General features: G+C 46.0%; 1 protein-coding gene across 1 annotated transcript in view; it reads left to right on the top strand.

Annotated features, from left to right (window-relative positions):
- The window catches only part of LOC135400179 (dynamin-1-like protein), a 28,603-nt gene extending 18,475 nt beyond the window's left edge, over positions 1 to 10,128 (top strand). The window contains exons 13-16 of the mRNA XM_064631916.1: positions 1,670 to 1,891; positions 5,378 to 5,438; positions 8,820 to 9,031; positions 9,680 to 10,128. Of these exons, the coding sequence (XP_064487986.1) occupies positions 1,670 to 1,891; positions 5,378 to 5,438; positions 8,820 to 9,031; positions 9,680 to 9,736 (552 nt within the window). The 3' untranslated portion in view covers positions 9,737 to 10,128. The remainder of the gene's footprint in view (positions 1 to 1,669; positions 1,892 to 5,377; positions 5,439 to 8,819; positions 9,032 to 9,679) is intronic.
- Positions 10,129 to 18,754: the final 8,626 nt, after the last annotated feature.

The following is an 18,754-nucleotide window of genomic DNA, read 5'->3' on the forward strand; positions in this document are numbered from 1 at the left end:
CTTCTGTGTACGTATAAAGCGGAACGACTGTGCAAAATCACGGGATATTCTTCGTCGTGGCGACACATCTGATGGCGAAGTGCACACATTTCGTTCATTCCTCAATCCCTTGATGAACGTCCTTCCCTCAATCGGCATGATATCCCTCGGACTGTTTTGTTTCTGCGCTGGGGTAATAGCAATCGTCATATATCTCTTGGTTGGGTGAAATTAATCCACTTACCCCGCGCTGTACTGTCGCTTATGATCACAGTTCTCTCGCGACGTAAACAGCGGCTTATCATTGTACGAATTATCATAAGGTTTCTTTTTGGGTAAGTCTGTAGCTGGTTATATTTCATCCTTTGGTCATGTTTAGCGTAGAACTGCAATCATGTCGACGCGACTTCCGTTATTTTGCTTTCCAAAAATATCGTTTGTCTGAAGAACTCGACGAAGAATTGATTAGTCGCATGTGTTACAGTAGAAACGACAGTTCTGCATTCGTGGTGCGATTACCTTAGGGGAGCTCGGCTTATTTCATTTGAACGAAAATCTAAAGGGTCTGCCAGGTACACTAACACGAACATAGAAAGACTAATGTACCAAAGTGGGGAGGAAGAGATAATGGATGACATGAACGCTCTTTCTTCAGATTTGTGGGACAGAACGAATGATCGTCGGGTGACGTAGTGCACATGCCGCCAAGCATGAACACTTGTGTTACCGTAATTGTGTTCTGTTGTCGCATTGTGTTAGCCCCCTACCGGGCTGGGCGGCATGTGCAATACGTCACCCGACGATCCATCATTCTGTCCCACACGTCTGAAGAAGAGCTTTCGCTCGAAACGTCGTCCTTTATCTCTTCCTTCCCACTTTGGTATACCAATCTTCTAAATTTTCTTTATTCCATATGACATGATGCCTACAGAGTATTGGTTACACAATTTCCTACACGCACGAGGAATTAGCTTCTTCCGACTACTTTCTCAGGGCCCGTTGGTGACTTTTCAGGTTTTTGACAGGGAAGCACAGGTCCCCTATCGGCAACCTCGCGTACGAAGGAATTATGCCATTAGCGTCTCCAGGGGCAGGCTGCACTCAACTGCTCTCATAGCAGACGACGCAGAGTATAGACCAGTTTCCGCGGGTGACGTCACAAGGGCGGTGTGGGCAAAACAAATTAACAGAGAGTCCGGGACAATGAGAATAATGTGACACAGTTTGCCAGAAATTACCATTCGACAACACCTGAATCAATCTGCAATTACACACGGCAATCGGGAGTCGCGTTCGTGTGGTTGCCCACACAACAATGGCGTCTTTTGTTTGTGAACGGAAAGAGGCCTTATCTCTCCCGACAGGAAGCGATGCGTGCCTCCCCTTTCAGACTGTATTGGTACAGTTCCTTCGTGCGCGACACCGCCGATAGGGGACGGCTCCGCCACGGGATTTTTGCACAAATAGTATTCTGTCCAATACAGCACGGGATTTTGTCCCACACAGTACCGGGCACACAAAATGCGTTACCTAGCTTGCAATGACCGTGATAAGAACTCCTGCTCCACAGCCCATCACACGCAATACTTGCGTCAATTCCGCTCATGTCTTAGTCGCTACCGCGTTACCAATATTACATTTTTTATTTGTGGTAGACTGCGATTTCATTTTCGTGTTTCTTACTCTATAGGCGTCTTCGAGTCTTCAGCCACTGCGAACGGGAAGTGGAACAGGAAAAACAATAATCGCCGCGGAGTGGTTTGCCAATCTGGTTGGGTCGGCAGCAGGGAGCGTGCTGTCCTCTTCCGGTAGAAATACTCCACCTGAAAACGTGGCGCCCAGGCCATTGCCATTGCAACCAAGACCGAGGTCGCAATTTGCTGCAAAGCCTGTCAATCTGCTTCCTGAAGTGGTGAGGGTACATAGAGCATATGTAAAACGTCGCATAGTCATAGGGCGAGTGAGGGACGGTCTAAAGGGCAAGCCAGAGAGCAGACAACTCGTATGTCTGTTACCTGCACATTTGTGGGAGTTACTACTATGGCTGTTCTGTACTGAAACACGGTCAAAATCCGTACGGGTTTGTGATACATTCTGAAATCGTTCCCAAGCTGCACAATCCACTGAAAGTCGCGTGCAATGGGGGTGGACCATATGTGTCTTATCAATTTTCTTTACTTTCACGGGTCTGTTCAAGGCCCTCCACCTACCCGTCCACCCCCATTGCACTCGACTTTCAGTACATTGTGCTGCTTGGGTTAAAACCCGTTTGCAGGGGAAGACAGTAAATGACAAACACGGGACAACATACGCACTTGCTGCCAAACAAAAATTGTATTCGTGGAAAGAATGCACGCTTATACAGAGTATCGACAGGAGGAGGGGGTGAGAGGGTTGAGTGTTTATAAGCGTGCATTGTTTCCACGAATAAAATTTTTGGTTGGGTGCGTGTGTTGTTTCGTGTTTGTCCTTTATTGCCTTCCCATGCACTGGGGTTTTAACGATTGTACACTGTTCTTCACGGGCGACGACCGCTCCGCGTCCCGGTTTCATCACCGGAAGCTTTACAAAGGTATGGTACAACAGCGTGGAAAGGATTCATATTTCGAATGATGAGCAAAGCAAACATGCCATCTCTGCGTTCTCTGAAAGCATCGGCCGCCCACTCATTCAATAAGCTGGAAAACGCATCTGCTGTGTAAAGCCTCACTAAAGCCTACACTCTTACAAATGAACTTCACCGCATAGCACGTTCCTAGCCAACCATCATCTCAAATGATATCGTTACCTGCCCTGATTTGTTGAAAACGGGAGGCGTACGCCTTTTCTGTGACACTTATGCTGTTCATAATTGTCACAGAAAAGGCGTACGCCTCCCGTTTTCAACAAATCAGGGCAGATAAGGATATCATTCGAGATTATGGTTGGCTAGGAGCGTGCTATGCGGTGAAGTTCATTTTTAAGAGTGTAATAAAGCCTACATAAGACGGAGTTGCGTTCACTTTCGCAAACTGTCGTCCGCGTTGTCATAAGGGCGGCAACACATGAGAGGTTTATTGCTACTAACGAGAAAAGTGAATCAGCGGGCGAACCGGTGAAGAATATTGAAAAAATGTGCACCTCGAGAGGTCGCTTCCTCTGACGGAAAAATCACTTCTTCTATACAGCCATAAGCTAGTTATCTTGTGGTGCCGGAAGACCGCAATCGTAGGTTGGTGTGTTGTCACCCTCAGGAAACCACAAAGGAAACTCTGTTTATCCCACTGGTATACCCAACATAAGAAGCTTCGAAAACTCTCTTGTCCTCCGGTGGTGTTTGTCCACCCATGTTTTCACCAGCGTCCAGAAAGCTTGGTCACGAGGCTGGCACGTTTCCAATTGCCTTTCCTCACGTTGTCCCAAACGTTGCACAGCTCCCGAAGGGGCTGTCCGTACTCACATACTATGGCGCCGCTTTTCTTGCAAAGGTTCGTAAGCGGAGGAACCAGTTCGTGTGTGTGTACACCATTCAGAACTAATTGGTAGTCCCTGTTAGGTAACTCACGGGATGTCGTGTGCTCCGCGGCCGTCTGCACATCGCCAACTCCCTGTTTCGCGAGAGACGTTTGAAACTGCTGACTAGTAAACGGTCCCCTGTCCGTCGCTAAAACATCGGGATGGCAGCTTTTAAACAAAAATACAACGATGCTTTGCAGTACGCCTATTATTCTACAGTCAGCAGAAATGGTCACGCATGAGTAGATGGGTCAATGGTGTAGCCGCATGGGTAGAAAATTCTACCTTTTTTCTCTAAAAGTGTAAGCTTCAGGTAGATCGGCGACATTTCGGGTTCCTAGCCAATGGCAATCCACGCGGAGACCAGCTATAATGGGAACATCGCAGAGCGATATAGCCCTAAAACATACTGCGCACATGAAATCGAAGACTTTCAACCCTCGTCAACCAACTGAAATGGGAAATTGTGTACTTTTGGTAGGGTTTCAAACTGCTATCTTTGGGCTTTGGGAAGGGACATGGAAAGGGGGCTCAAAAAAAGATCATATCAGGAGGAGTAGAAATTAGGATTACAACCCTTGGGAGAAATATTCGCACCAAAATTACGAGTGCAACTCACAATCCTGCATTCCATCTCGCGGGCCAGAAAATCGGGTGGAGTGACGAAACTGGTTGCCGTACTCGGCCAGGCTAAGGTCAGGAAGCCAGCTCTCTTGTCTGCCACTCTGAATCGTCTGTCATTCACACAATACTGATGCGCGCGCCTTCTTTTAGCTTCTTGCGGTTGTATTATAGCTGTCTGAAGCAGAGCAGTCGACCCGTCGACTGCTAAATTGAGAACAAGTTTCATACTCATTCGCAATAGCTTCGGCGGCGCTTACCGCACGACTAGCGAGCCCGTGCCCCATGCACTGGCATGACACGCATTGAGATTGGGTCTGAAATCTCGTTTAAATGAACTCCACAGGAGCGGGTCCACATGTAAACGCTCTTGTAAACCCCGCGTCGCGTTGAGACGAGTCAACCGGACAGCAGGAGGTAGGTTGACTAGCCTCGACTCTCTTGGGCTATAGGCTTGATTCGCTAGGGGCGTCGGGTCGGGTTCAACCCAGTCCGCTAGTGCACTCGACCCACTGATGTCGGGTTCATGTAAACGGGACTTGAGACTGGACTTTTATGCAAAAGGGCCATGGCGTCACAGCACGCGGTTGGAGACATCACAGCCGCACTCTCATAAACTGATTTGCTCACGGAATGCGTTCTTCCCAAAGGAAATATTTTGTGTGACAGTTCCTGAAAGAAGCATGTTCATGTCACGTGGTAAAAATATGTTACAAGTGCCGCTTCTTTAATGGGAACAATGTACTGAAATTACCTCCCGGTACTGCAATAAATTAAATGTGTCAGCGTCCCGCATTTTAACGTATTCCTCTAAAAGTAAACAGTTTCCTATCGTCATTTGATCTTTCAGCCTAACACCTTGGGCACTTGCTTAATACAAAGAGATGACAAATCGACACGGACCATTAAGTGAAACAGCACGCCGTCGTGGAAATTCCTCACGTTTCTTTAAAGTCGACTCTACCTGGCAACACACAAGATAATTTTCTCACAATATCGTGGTCAGATTGTCAGTCGTTTTTTCACGCGGACATAAAAAACAGTCAGAACTAACCGTCATTAAAATTTATCTTTTCTGATTCATTTCGCAGTTTTTCCGTTCGCGGGGAGAAATTCTGTGACGTTGTGGGTCGCGGGTAAAATGCGGGTATGTCCGCACTGCGCTCGTGGGTAGTGCGGGTGTACCCGCATCACATGTCCCGGGTGCGGTGCAGGTTCGGGGACAAATTTACTTGGGTTCGGCTCTACGCAATAACGGTACGAGTATGCCCTTCCTTTACAGCCAAGGACGACCAGGAGGGAGACCGTCTCGTTAAGAGAGGAGAGAGACTGTGAAGTGATCGGTGGGTATTCTCACCTTTATCGTGGTGTCATTCTATGGAAATCACGCTATAATGTCATAGGTATTATCATTATAGGCGTCAGAAACACGTCTGTATAGGAATCTCTATTCGAGACTGTTTTTGGAATGGTAACAAGCTATACTTGCCATTATTTAAATCAATCTTCGTGACATTGCTACCAGACTTCTCCGTATATGCTAGCCACTTATAAGACCTTGTCTCAAATTGTGCCCGTAAAATGAAATTATTTCCATATAGAGCACGCGCGGAAGGAACGGGACAGTTTTAACGTTTGAATTTTTTTCTTCTTTTATCTACAACATAGAACTCTGCCGTTGTTCTCTAAATGTAAGGCAGAACCTCTATCACAAACTATGCGAATGATATGCTGGGCCTACTTTTAGGAGGTTTTTAAAAAATAGTTTGTAAACACTTCAACCTGTCCCACTCCACCCTTCCCTGAGGGAGGAGTGGGTCGTCGTTTGGGAGGAGAGGGACACAATTCTCGCTGTCCAAAAGTAGCTTACAAAAAAAAAAGTGAAAAAGACAAGTGATCAATCTTACAAGGACAAAGTCGTGTATTTCAACATTAAGTGGACCTCCAGGACTGTCAATTTGTGGCAGGCCGTGACACTCATCGTCTGAGGGGGGCATTTCACTCAAAACCTATTTTTAATTTTTTGACATCATCTTGCGACCACTTTTCCCATGGCGTGAACCACTATTACTAAAAATATCAGTAAAATCAAATAACTACAGTTCAAAGAAAAGCGCGCATCACAGTGTCCCGTTCCTCCCGTCATAGCGCTGTCCCAGCATTCCCCCCAAAGCTCGACGCAAATAGTAAAAGCTTCTCTTCACGTCTGTCAGACTGTCCCGAATAGAGCTGAAGGTACAGTGGGGGCAAAGAACTCCCTAAGTGCATGTCTCGTACGTTATTTCATTTCAGGCGCGTAATACGCTATTTCGACTTTGCAGTCAGTAAAGCGGGATGTCGGATACATAATTGGGACCGGAAAGACAATTTTTCCTTCAGAAGATGTAAAAAAAACGACGAACCAGTCAGGCATTATAATTCACAACTCCGGCCACCTTGCTGCCATCTGTGGAGAGTATCTTCAATAGACGTGTCCCTGTTTATAAACAAATGACGTCATAGGGTTCGACAGCGCCACTAGTTTGGTAGAGTTGAACCATGCTCGAAGCTATAGCTGTGAACAAGGTCGTGCTCGTAAGCCACGGTTTTGAGGGGATTACGATGCTCCCTGAAAGGGACGCGACCTTCGGTTCTACTTGTCTTTCACAATAGACCTTGTTCCGTTACTCTCAAACGACCAGTCTCCATGCGCTCCATAGCCTCGCTCCCAGCAAAGACACAGCAGCGGTGGACTGCCAAAATCGTTCTTCCCATTGGGACGCATACTGGTGGCCGCCGTCTTTAAAGGGACTATGAAACGACTTTTTTCTTCGTTTCGTTCGAAAAAAGACATTTTTCTGAGTCTAGAACCGAAATTTTACTTTCGTCACGCGAGCGGATTTCTCGGGAGCGAATTTAAACGGAGCGGCGAAGGGAGGACAGCTAGCGCCGCGCCGTGGCGAGCTGCCGAGCGGAGACGCAACTTGACGCGACCACGGCCGGCTCAGCAACACGTCATCGTGACGTGTTGCCGAGCCGAGGAAATCGTCAGGAGCATGCGCCGTAGGATCCCGCGTATGCGTTCATCGGGAGTAGAAATCTCCATGACAGCAGCTTTCGCGTGATCGGCAGATTTCGGCAGTGGCGGCAGCCACAGCGCGAGCTCGCGGCATTACTTGCCATTGTGCAACACCGGTGACGTAACGGGGAACCGAAGTTACACCATCGGCAGGGAAATATGCGCGGGAGAGGAGGAACGCGGAAGAGACATTCCCAGCGCGCGCTCCTCGCAGAGTGGAGCGATTTCGTCCGGAAAACTTTGTAGCATATTAGTTTCTCTGCGGGAAGAACAGTTTCCATCGAAAAAAAGTATGGGGGTTCGGAAAATTTCATAGTCCTTTTAATGAGTGCAACTGACGATAACGTAACATTCCATATAACTAGTCATCCGGTAAACATCTGAGAGGCGTATCAATGTTCGAAAGATCAAGTAAAAAGAAGATCGCATGCTACCGCGTGCGATATGCACAGTTGTTTCCGTGACGAGCGCTGGCCGATGCGATATCTTTCCTACATCGGTTTCCGAGCGGGAGAAAATGAATGGGCGCGATATTAACACAAGCGAACACGAAGATAAACGAAAACACACACGGGAAAATGAAGTAACTTGGCAAACGGCAGTCCACACGTGCACAGTTCCTGTGACTACCACGGGGTGGCAGCACTAATGGCGGCGCCCATTCCTTGAATCGCATTTTTGTGTATAGGAGGCAGCGAAGAAGCGAACATTCGTTGAACCCATCCCTTTCCTTCCGATCTGTTTCGGTTTCAGTCTGTCTACCAACGCATTGATGACGTTTCTCGGGTAGAGGCTTATTATATAGCGTTGTAATTTTTAAAAATATTTCTACTGTCCCACTCCCCCAACCGTCCCATACCTCCCGCCACTCTCCTAATGTGAACCTGCATTGCACGTTTTACACCAAATGAGGTAAATATAGACGCGTAGGAAACCGGTACCCAAATAATCAAACGAAACTCATGCGGCTCTCTTATCACGGCAGGCATCTCCGTCAGAGAGGAAGTGCGAGAGAGGTCACGTGCTTACGACTGCCAATGGGAATGGTCGGAGCACTGACGTCAGAGCTTGACGAGCACGTGTGTTCAAGGGTTTATATGTATCGTCATATATGACACGGAGAAAAATAATTCTTTTTTCCTCAATAATATAGTGTGTAATACTATGTGTGTGTGATGTAATGAACCAGATCAATCAAAAGTGTCACAACCCCTTGATGCTGCGTTTCAGCGCTGACGCTATTTTTCAGATTGCGCGGTGCGTGAGCATTCAACACACATTAATAGGTTTTTACCTAGAACTCTACGTATTGGAGGCAAAGTATGAACACACATAATGAACCCTATGGCAAGGCTTACGACGTGCTTCCTTACGGTGAAGCCAACGGTGACACAACCAATATTGACTGCACATAACTGCAATGATGCAACAGAAAATATCTTAGGTTCCACGGCCTTCAGGAAGACCCGCGTGCTACAACAAAACTTCGCTCACGCACCGGTAACCGCTATACTTTACAATTCAGCACGATTATGTACAGTAGCTCTTTTGGTTCAGCTCTGGTGTGACATGAACTAACGGTTAATGGTAATTTTCGGACATATATCGATATATCATGACCAATGCACAAGCTTCATGCCGCTCATGAAGGGGAACTGTGTTGCAGAGCGCCTAATTACCTCGTACTTCAACATTGTCCGCAAGAACATCCAGGACAGCGTCCCAAAGGCGATTATGATGTGCTTGGTGAACTTCGTAAAGGACAACTTGCAGAGCGAGCTTGTTTCGCAGCTGTACCAGCAGAACCGGTTAGATGAGCTGCTTCAGGAGTCTGAACAAATAGCAACGAGACGACGGGAGGCCGCCGAAATGCTTGAGGTACCTCGAAAATTAATATTTTGTGCAACAATTTGTGAGGCCATCCATTTTCTTTCTTTCTGCGTTTCTGGAATGTTCAGGGTTCGCCAAGATAAACTTCTGGGTTTGTAACGAATATAAAACAAATAAGAACAGTGTCGTTAAGCTAAAGTAGACGTATTATGCCCCAAAATGTTATGTCGGTAATGCCGCTTGGTCTGTTTCTCTGCGGATAAATTGTGAAAATGCCGCCTAACATTTCCAATCGGCTACCCTTTCCATCAAGTGAAGAAGTTGAACTGAATGCAGATTCTTACTCTGCAACGTCGCGTTCGACCGTGTCGCCATCTGACGGAAAGGAGCCGAAACACAGATATACCCGATTGGAACTGCAGGCAGCGGCGGTTTTTTAATTTCCACGATTTATCCGCAGAGAAATGGGTCAAGTGGCAGTATCGACATAAAATTGTGGGGAATAATACGTCCTCTAACATCTACTTTCGCTTCCCGACACTGTTCTTATTTGATTTATCTTGGCGAAGTTTATCTCATGGTGAACCCTGTAAGCTTGAGCATTATGAATTAAGTGGTATAACTCTAAACACTCATCGTTAAACTGATTATTAGACTGAATTAATTAACTTTGTATTAATAAATGATGTTTTCCAGGCTCTCCAAAAGGCGAGTGAAATCATCGGAGAAATCCGAGAAATGCAAGTGTGGTGACAGCAACTCCCCGTAATGCTTGGGATCAATTTTTAATAGCCAGCAAATTATTAGCAAGTTGCGTTTAATCTCACGTCACTCGTCGCCTTGTCTTCAAGACACTTCACAGGGCCATAACTGCGCGGATGATATAGTTGGTAGCTTTTTATACGCACATCGACCTTAAATAACGAACGTTCTTGAAAAGCGTGTATTTTGGCCGCTATTGAGCTAAAAAGCTGCCATTCATCTGCCTTCGTAGAATATTGTGTGCGCAGTGTTGTGCAGTAAAATTGCTTCGCAGTGCTTTGCGCTGATGTATTACCTCTATAGTTGCCCTATTCTACATTTTATATAGTCATACATGTAATAAAAAATTGAGAATTTAGAAAATAAAACCTAAAAAGCATCAATCCTGCTAACTCTGCTTGGTTGATACTATTTTGCGAGACTTAAGTCCTAGAGGAAGTGTCTTCTTTTTCTATATTAGCCTAAGCGTCATTTGGGTCCTTAAGCACATTTCAGACTTTCGTAACTGCTGGGTCATCAATGATGTGGGTGAGCGTAGCAGTAACTGAGATAACCGTAGCGTGGGCTCAACAGACCTCTTTAATACAAGGCTAAGCAGGAAACAGATATGGGTGCAACAGCCAAAGAACAGCTGGCACACGCCAGAGTAGAATCGTCCTCTCGTGCACCATCATTTCGGTAATGGCGCCACCACACCTCCCCTTTGTCAGTTGATCTGGCCGACGCCTCCTGACCGGGTACCTATACGTGTGGGGGTACTCGAAAGAGGAAACTTTTCTATGTCTCCTGAAAGAGCAGCTCCTACCACTTGAGACGGCTGGGCACCTTGAGTGGTGCGGTGGTAGCCGTCCTCACTACCAGTGCCCTCAACTTCCTGGAAGGGTATGCAGGAAATGTTGCTTCTTCCGGTGGCTCATGTTCTGTCAGGGATTTGGGAAGTGGTCCAGTATCCCAGGTATCGGAAGACACCCTTGCCTTGAGATGGTCTTTGTGTACGCATTGTATCTTCCCGTACAAAACTTCCTGAACAACCTGAATCCGGGCACTATCCGGCTGATTCCGGCGGTATCCGGCACTGTTCAGGCACTATCGGGACATTCCTGCGTATGGCGGCAACCGCATGGAGCACTTTTGCCAACGGAATAGCAGCAGAACTTGAAAGGAACGGTGACCTACTAAGCGAACAATGGACGACGGACCGATGAGCCGGTTTCTGCCAAGGATATATATTTAGTCTGAGGAGAGGAAGTGACACCACCCGACTGAACCGTGTGCGCCAATGAAAACACGCTTCACAGGAAATGCCACAAGCACGTGACAAAGTCACCTGTGACCATGCCTGTGACCGCTTTTTTTCTTTTTTCTTTCGGGCTTTGCCCTCTTCGCCCTGCCTCCTAAGAGGACACGCAGATGGCCCGTCGCGCGAACTTCGACGTGGATATATTAATATCGGAGGTTTCAAGGAGGCCGCCCCTTTGGAACGTCAAACTTGTGCAGTATAAGGACATCAACTTAAAATATATCCTTTGGCAGGAGGTGGCAAGGCGTGTGCAAGGCGAAGGTGACTAAATGAAACATCAAACTATTATTTGTGGCACATGGCAAATCGGAAATGTGAGAGAAGATAACGGTAACAAAAATGCAGTCTAATATTTCTTTAGTGTGTAGTGCTAGAAACACTCATAGGCCAACATTTTCTTCGTATCTCAAACTTTATTGTAAACACCTGATTTCTAGATGTTATTAGCACCGTACCTTTTCAAGAACCGCTAAAATATCATTTATGTTACTAAACAATGCGTACAGCAGTTTACTACAATAAGCATTGCTACATCACGTGCAACAAGCGGTGGTAAACGCTAGGCCAAAGCTTCACCATGACAACCTCAACGTGAACATTCTGCTCCATGCGGTTGCATAGCTTCGATACCGTTCCGTTCAGGCTGAGTTGGAGCTCCGTTGGCCCGATTCAGTTGGCAAAAGTTGCTCCACGCGGTTGCCGCCTATAGGGTGAAACGCCTCAGCCAGGTGGCGTGAAAGTTCACTGCGTACAGCGCCACTCGCGGTGGCGGAGTAATTACCGTCTCGCGCCAGCCAGGCCATAGGCGCAGCTGTTTCCAGCGAAAGCAAGTGAACGGCTACTTCTGCGTTGTGCCGCCGTGCTTTCCTAGCTATGGCAATGTTGCGTCTATTTTGTGGATTCGGCAAGGTGGAGAACGTAGAAGCATACTTCACAGGAGCGTTATTTTTGAAGATGCTGCACGATGTTTGGTAGAATATCTAGAGCTGTGTGATGTACAGGTATCACTAAGGAATCAACATTGCAACTACACTCAAATCTAAGTCCAGTTATATGTTCTCAACCTGTCCAGGGGTGTTTTGTTTGTGTACAGTCCGAAGGAGACACAGACTGTGGTAGTCACTCGGGATGACTCGTTTCTTTCAGAATTAATCCCAAAGCTAGAGTATTTTTACTTTACATATCTCCTCAATGAGCTCAGTGAGACCGAATAAACTTGTGGCTTATATTGTCTGAATATCAACATTTGCTTTATTCTGTAGCAATGTTCTAACAACTGAATAAATTATGCTCAAGTGGAAGCCAAAGGTGTGTTACTGACTTCAGTGGTTAAAAGGACAGTCTCGTGCCAACACTGTTGTTTTAAAGCCCCACTGAAATTACGTTCCATAGGGTTTAGAGACATATTCACTGCACTGGGATACATTTATTGGACTGGGGTGCACGAGTTGATGATAGGACGCTCAGGACCTGTCCTCGCTACAAAAGCTATGCCGCTCCGGGGTTTTCACTGTCAGAACAAAAGACAGGAAGTCGCCCGTGCGGATGAAGTTTGGTGACAGCTTTTTTTGTTGGCCTTTTTCTTTTCTTTTTGTGGTCGTAATACCCTCTACTACAAGAAAAGTTATTTTCTCCTGTATACGAAAAAACACCCTTGAGATTTTGTAATATGTTGTAGAGGAAGGCTTGTTCTATAAAACTGCGTTGCTTTCAGGCGTATCTTCCGACCTCTTCATTGCGTGTTTTACGCTCGATTGTAGCGAATTTTGGAAAAATCGCATACTTCCTCTTTTTTTCCTGCAATGACTATGAAAGTTACGTGTCTGGCGATTTTTCCACTTGAAGTATTCCTTTTTGCCTTGACAGGAAAAAATATTCATTAAAATTTAATGGTTTGATTGTCAAAAAAAATCGCGAAGTAGGAGGAAAATTGCGAAACTTCCGACCTTTGTATACCTGCACCGATTACAGCACGACAACCGGGATTTTGGATGCTGTGTAGAGCATAGTTTCCTCTATCCGCAATAGAAAACCACACAGTTCTAGGTGCTTTCTATGAGCCGCACCTGCCGTTCACGCCAGGCACGGTTTTTGCCAGCGCTGCGAACTTTGCTCGTGTCTAGCACCCGCCACATTTTTTTTTTATTTCAGTGACAGCATAAAAGTGATACATTAAGGCTGAAAGGCCATCCGGATCATAGCCGAATCTAGTGCGATCCGTAGAAACATGTCAAACAAATATATGACAGCAGTATACACTGACTACTACTACTCACTCCCAATACTACTACACTAAAAATATGCAAGTCACAAAAATCCTAAACAGTGTTATCTATGTTGATTCAAGACCAGTACTGTGAAGTAAGTGCCTATGTAATGCTAATTTAAAGTTCCTAGATGAAATTACGGATAGTGGTAAGGAATTCCACTTAATTACACCTTGATATTGTAAAGTACGCATCCCATGCTCATTCGTTTGTTGTTGTACTAAGAGATGATGCCCTAACACGGAGCGGCTGGTGCGTGTTACAGAGGAAAAATGAAGACCTAGAACTAGCCCTTCAGTAATAATACATTTCCTTATCATCAATACAGTCCTTTCAAAACACAGTGTGTTAAATGGCAGAATGTGCAGTGTTTTATACAAAGGTAGACATGATTGCCTAGGATGTGCATTCAATATTGTGCGAATTATACGGTTTTGAAGAAGTTCAATGGGTCTTAAGTAAGTTTTATAAGTGTGCCAAACATTGAGATTTGGGAAGAAATGTTTCGTGGTGTTTTGCACCACGTTTTGCACTACTTTTTTTTTTTTTTTCACTACTAGCGACTGCTAAAATTTTTTTCGTAAAAATTCGGGATCGTTTTGGGTGGGGTGGGGGGGCCGAGCAGGTCAGCTGGATCATTTCGCGTGGAATCGCCCAGCAGCACACTCCGGCACACTCCGGACGGTAGTTTCGCCTTCCGTCGACAGGGGAGAAATTGGCGCTGGCGTCGTTCCGCTAAACTCCAGGCGCGCGCCCCTATAGGTCCAGCCGGATTCCGGACGCCGCTTTCCTGAATCCGCCTGAATATCGCCTGAACCAAACCGCAAAGGACGTGCCTGATACTTGGTCGTCAACCGGGATTCCTTTGACAATCTTCGAAAATATTTCAAGTGTGGCAATAAATATTACGTAACGTGATACTGAGAACCTCGATCACGTTGCCCTCCAAGTCTGGAATTATTAAATTATGTGTAGCGTATCTACGAGCGTTATCAACAGAATCCCGCAAAGCATTTTTTTCCCCCGATTATAGCAGCAGCAGAAACAAATACATTCAAGGTGAGCAAATACTCGGGGTCCCTCAACACAATGCACCCCGGAACATTTTTTTTCTGGAGCCACGTGATGTGATACGTTATTTTGAGATCCCGTGTATGGCCAGTCGAACCAGCGATGAGATGAAGTGATGCCAGGACGATCTGGTGAAGTGACCTTGGTAGCGGGGGGCTGTTAAGATTATGTTTGACTAAAATAATTTCACAGTTGTCTGCGACGTAAAACCACGAATTAGTATTGTTATTGCTGAGACAACTTTCTGGGCAGGGAAAAGGAACACCAGTGAATGCCGGAAATGCACAGTATGATGTGATTGATAACTAATGCGTAAACAGGTTGACAAAAACCAATAAAGCTTAATATATCCTGCTTATTTTTTACAGTTTTCCTTTTTTCTTTTTTTCTTTTTTGATGAGGTTACATAACATGATAATACGGATGTGTTACGAAAGTTTCCGTTTGGCTTGGAAACCTCCAAGCCACATGTACATTGCAATCCCTTTGGACAAAAGTGTAGGAGGAGCTAAAGTGGTTTGGACTTTTTAGGTCAGCGGGGAATTCCAGAGCTCAAGCATACAGTGCACTGTAAACTGAAAAACACCCTTATGGGTGTAAATGGCTTGTCCTATAACTGACACCTCTTTTTACACCATATGGTCTTAGAACACCCTTTTCAGAGGGTGTATTCCGTGTAAGATACCCTTTGAAAGGGTGCTTTTCCTTGAAAATGCCTTCTTTTGCACCCTTTAAACACCCTTTACACCCTCCTAGAAGGGTGTTTAAAGGGTGCAAAAGAAAGCATTTTCAAGGAAAAGCACCCTTTCAAAGGGTGTCTTACACAGAATACACCCTCTGAAAAGGGTGTTCTAAGACCATATGGTGTAAAAAGAGGTGTCAGTTATAGGACAAGCCATTTACACCCATAAGGGTGTTTTTCAGTTTACAGTGTGGGAAGCATACACTGACCCTTCCCCTTCTGCACCGCTGTTCCCTTCGGGCTGATAGGGAACATACTTATTCTTGAAATATTGTCAACGTCAGTAGGTCACCTGCCCCCCGTAGTCATTTGAAGTACTAGGCCCAGACAGGATTCATTCGCCATCGTCGGCATCAAGACGTCCTCGTCTGAAAGACAACGCTTTTTTTGTGTGTGTGCTCAATTAATTAATTGTTAGTAGTGTAGTAAGTAGTGTGTTTGTGTGCAATTAATTAATTGTTAGTATTCATTAATCCAAAGGAATTACGCCCCGCCCTCAAATATTTCGTGAGATAATTGAAATTTACGATCGCACTAGATCGGCAGTGTGCTAAGGCGCTCCCCACGTATTCTCTATGGCGCCGGCGCAGTGGAACGACGCCTAGCTCAGAGGGCGGAGAAACACGTTTCTGCTTCTTCCGGCGATTATATAGTATGAAGAGAGAGGAGAATGGCGTTGCGCTGGGAGAGGGACGCTCGCGTTTTGTAACATTTTATGTTTGATATAGTGCTGCGTCAAACCTGGTCTCTTCCGCGTGCGATTCAGCTTCTGTTCCTTTGATCTGCCGTTATGTGGACGACATCCTGACTGTGACGCAGGGTTGTGGCTTGCTGGACGAATTTGTCTCGAAGATCCCGTCCCTGGCACCGGAACTGACCTTTACGACCGAGCTTCCTACTTGTGACCTGATTCATTTCCGCGATCATGCTATCTCTCCTAGCAAGTGCTGCTGGATGTACCGCGTTCGCTCCAGTAAGCCTTTTCTCCCCTTTGATAGCTGCCTTTCCAAGAGCGTTAAATCCGGCCTTGTCTCATCCTGTCTGAGTAATGCTCACCGAAGATCATGTAGCCACAGCGCTGCCTCCTCCCTGAAAACGCAGGCTGAGAGGCTTCGTGCCGCCAGGTATTCGTCGGAGCTGTTACAAAGAAAACTCATGAGACTTATTATACCTGCTAAAAAGAACCACTAAATTTTCTTCCGCCACTTGATTTTCTAGCTGGAAGGTCAGTTCGATGTTACGTCCGATGATTGGTAATTGCTTTACACAAAGACGTCTGACGGACAAGGGGCTCAACAACGACTAGGTTTATTTACACTTATGTACAGCACCAATTTACAACATACTGCTACAAAACTCTCCGGGCTGGAGGTAAGACCCACACGGGTCCCAGACCCTTGACAAGTGTTTCTCTCTCCCTCTTCGGGCTCCGACACCTCCTTAAAAGGGTGACAATCTGGACCACAACCTCAACCCAGGACCACCAATCGGACGGCACGGGTTCAAAGTGTTGCAAATCCCGATTGGATTGTTTTAAAACCTTTGACATGAGCGTCACCTCTTAAAGTAGCACAGAAGTCATTTTTAACACCCAGTTTTCTTTCTATAAAACTGTTAAGTAGGACAGTAAGATGCAACATGCGAAGTAATTTACACCACAGAGTCATAATTATCGCAGAAATTGAATTTTAAATACGCCGCAAAATGCGACCGTGCGCAACGGTGGTGGAGAGCAGTACCAGCCTGTGATCTGCCTGGAACCTCGCGCTGACGCTATAAGGAGAACGCTCGCTGATTGGCCTAGAGAAATGTTGTCTGCTACTCCGCTGTCGTCTGCTACTCGGCTGTTCGGGGTTCTGATAAAGCATTTCTCCTTGCTCGGTAATGCTTCGGCCGCTCCTTCTATCCCCAATTCTCCGGGAAAACTGACAAAACTGGTTTACCGCCCCAAAGGAACAAGGCGCTGACCCCAACTGACCGGCGAACCAGAACGAGTTTTCCTTATACCGTCATCGGTGACGTGGCACCATACCTCCTCATCCTCGTTATAGCGTGAGTGGTGAGTTGAGGATGAACGCGCGGAGCTATGTTTATGTGAGTTTTTTTTTTCTGGGAAACAAATTGCACACATCAAAACCTTTCGCGCTATTCGGTATAATGACACACACACTTTCTGATCTTAATCTGATTTTTTTTTTGATAGCTCTCTGTATTCCTTTAACCCCCGCCCTCTGGTCAAAATTTACGGCCAACGGTCCCAGCTGTCAAACCGTGCACGCCGTAACGTTGAGCAGTGCAAGGTCCAGGCGTCATTTCCTGTTTTAGTGCCGGGGGGTAATGAGGTTTTCCTGGAATTCATGCACATTCGTGCTTTCGAGCGTTCAGTGTCAATGGTGCGAACCTTACAGAACCCCTGTCAAGAATATATATATGTCTGTTCCCTATCGTCACGCCGTTTTACCACGGGTTCTTACACAACCTTAAAGAGGTAGCGGAGAAGTTCCATGTACGGATGGTCTCCTCCAATAACTTCAATCTATATCTCGGTTGATCGCCTTCTTAAGATCCGGCGATTGTCCCACAAAGCACAGAGCTCCGGATGTTGACCGTATCAAGAATGTCGTTTATTCCATCCCGTTCTCGCGTGGTGCCAAATATATCGGCCAAACATCCCGTTGCCTCAATAACGGACTCCATGAACACAAGGGTAACCTAATAAGGGACAACTGTAAACTGTCAGAGCTCGTTTCCCACCTGAAGGAGCGCGCCGCCCCGTTTGGCGTGGAACCACTATTGTTTGCCGGGAGAGCAATGATAAGAAATGTGTCTTCCGAGAAGTTGCTGCCATATATTATTGAATGATAATTAACGAATTGACGAAATAATTGACGAATAATTAACTTTTTAATTATAAAAGCCACGAAGTTGTCTGAATGAGAACATCTGTTCCCTTTGGTCACCTGATACCGTAGCCGTTTTCAGAACAAAACTCCGTTCGATAGATCGTCCGCGGCGAAAAATTCGTGAAGGAACACCATTTTTTCTTTATTTTGTTCATTGGGCGCATCTCCAAAGGCGCATCTTCCATTCACTCCCAGTGTCAGAGGGCGCAGGAGCACAATGCCGCCTCAGGCGTCGAAGATGAGCTTTAAAGGGGCCGTAAACAGGTACAAAAGGTGCACATTTCTTTGTGTTATATTATTGGAACTTAGTCAGTGAAAACTCCTTGCAATTACTAACGCTTAAAAACAAAAGGCGCTTGCATACGGATGAAATATTCACTGCACTCTTTCGCATTTTAGCTCCGCCCCGCGCTCTAACTTTACGTCATTTTGACGTAGCGCTTTCCCCACCAATTACGATTGAGTGTTCCACGTATGATTTTATTTCAAATGCGAAATTGGACTAGATGAACGTGAATCCTCTTCTATTCAAAATCTAAACAGTTACAGCCTCAAACTGAGAAAGAAATGCGTTTAATTTTGGTATCATACGCGCACTACGTTTTCTGGGTAGTAGCACGCAGCACACCACCTGCGCGAATGAATATCCGGGACTACAGTTCCGGAATCTTAGGTAGGTGCGCGATGGAACATCTTCGTCATCTTCGAATGGTTCCGACAACTGGG

Source organism: Ornithodoros turicata, chromosome 7 (assembly GCF_037126465.1).
Source record: "Ornithodoros turicata isolate Travis chromosome 7, ASM3712646v1, whole genome shotgun sequence".
Lineage (NCBI taxonomy): Eukaryota > Metazoa > Arthropoda > Arachnida > Ixodida > Argasidae > Ornithodoros > Ornithodoros turicata.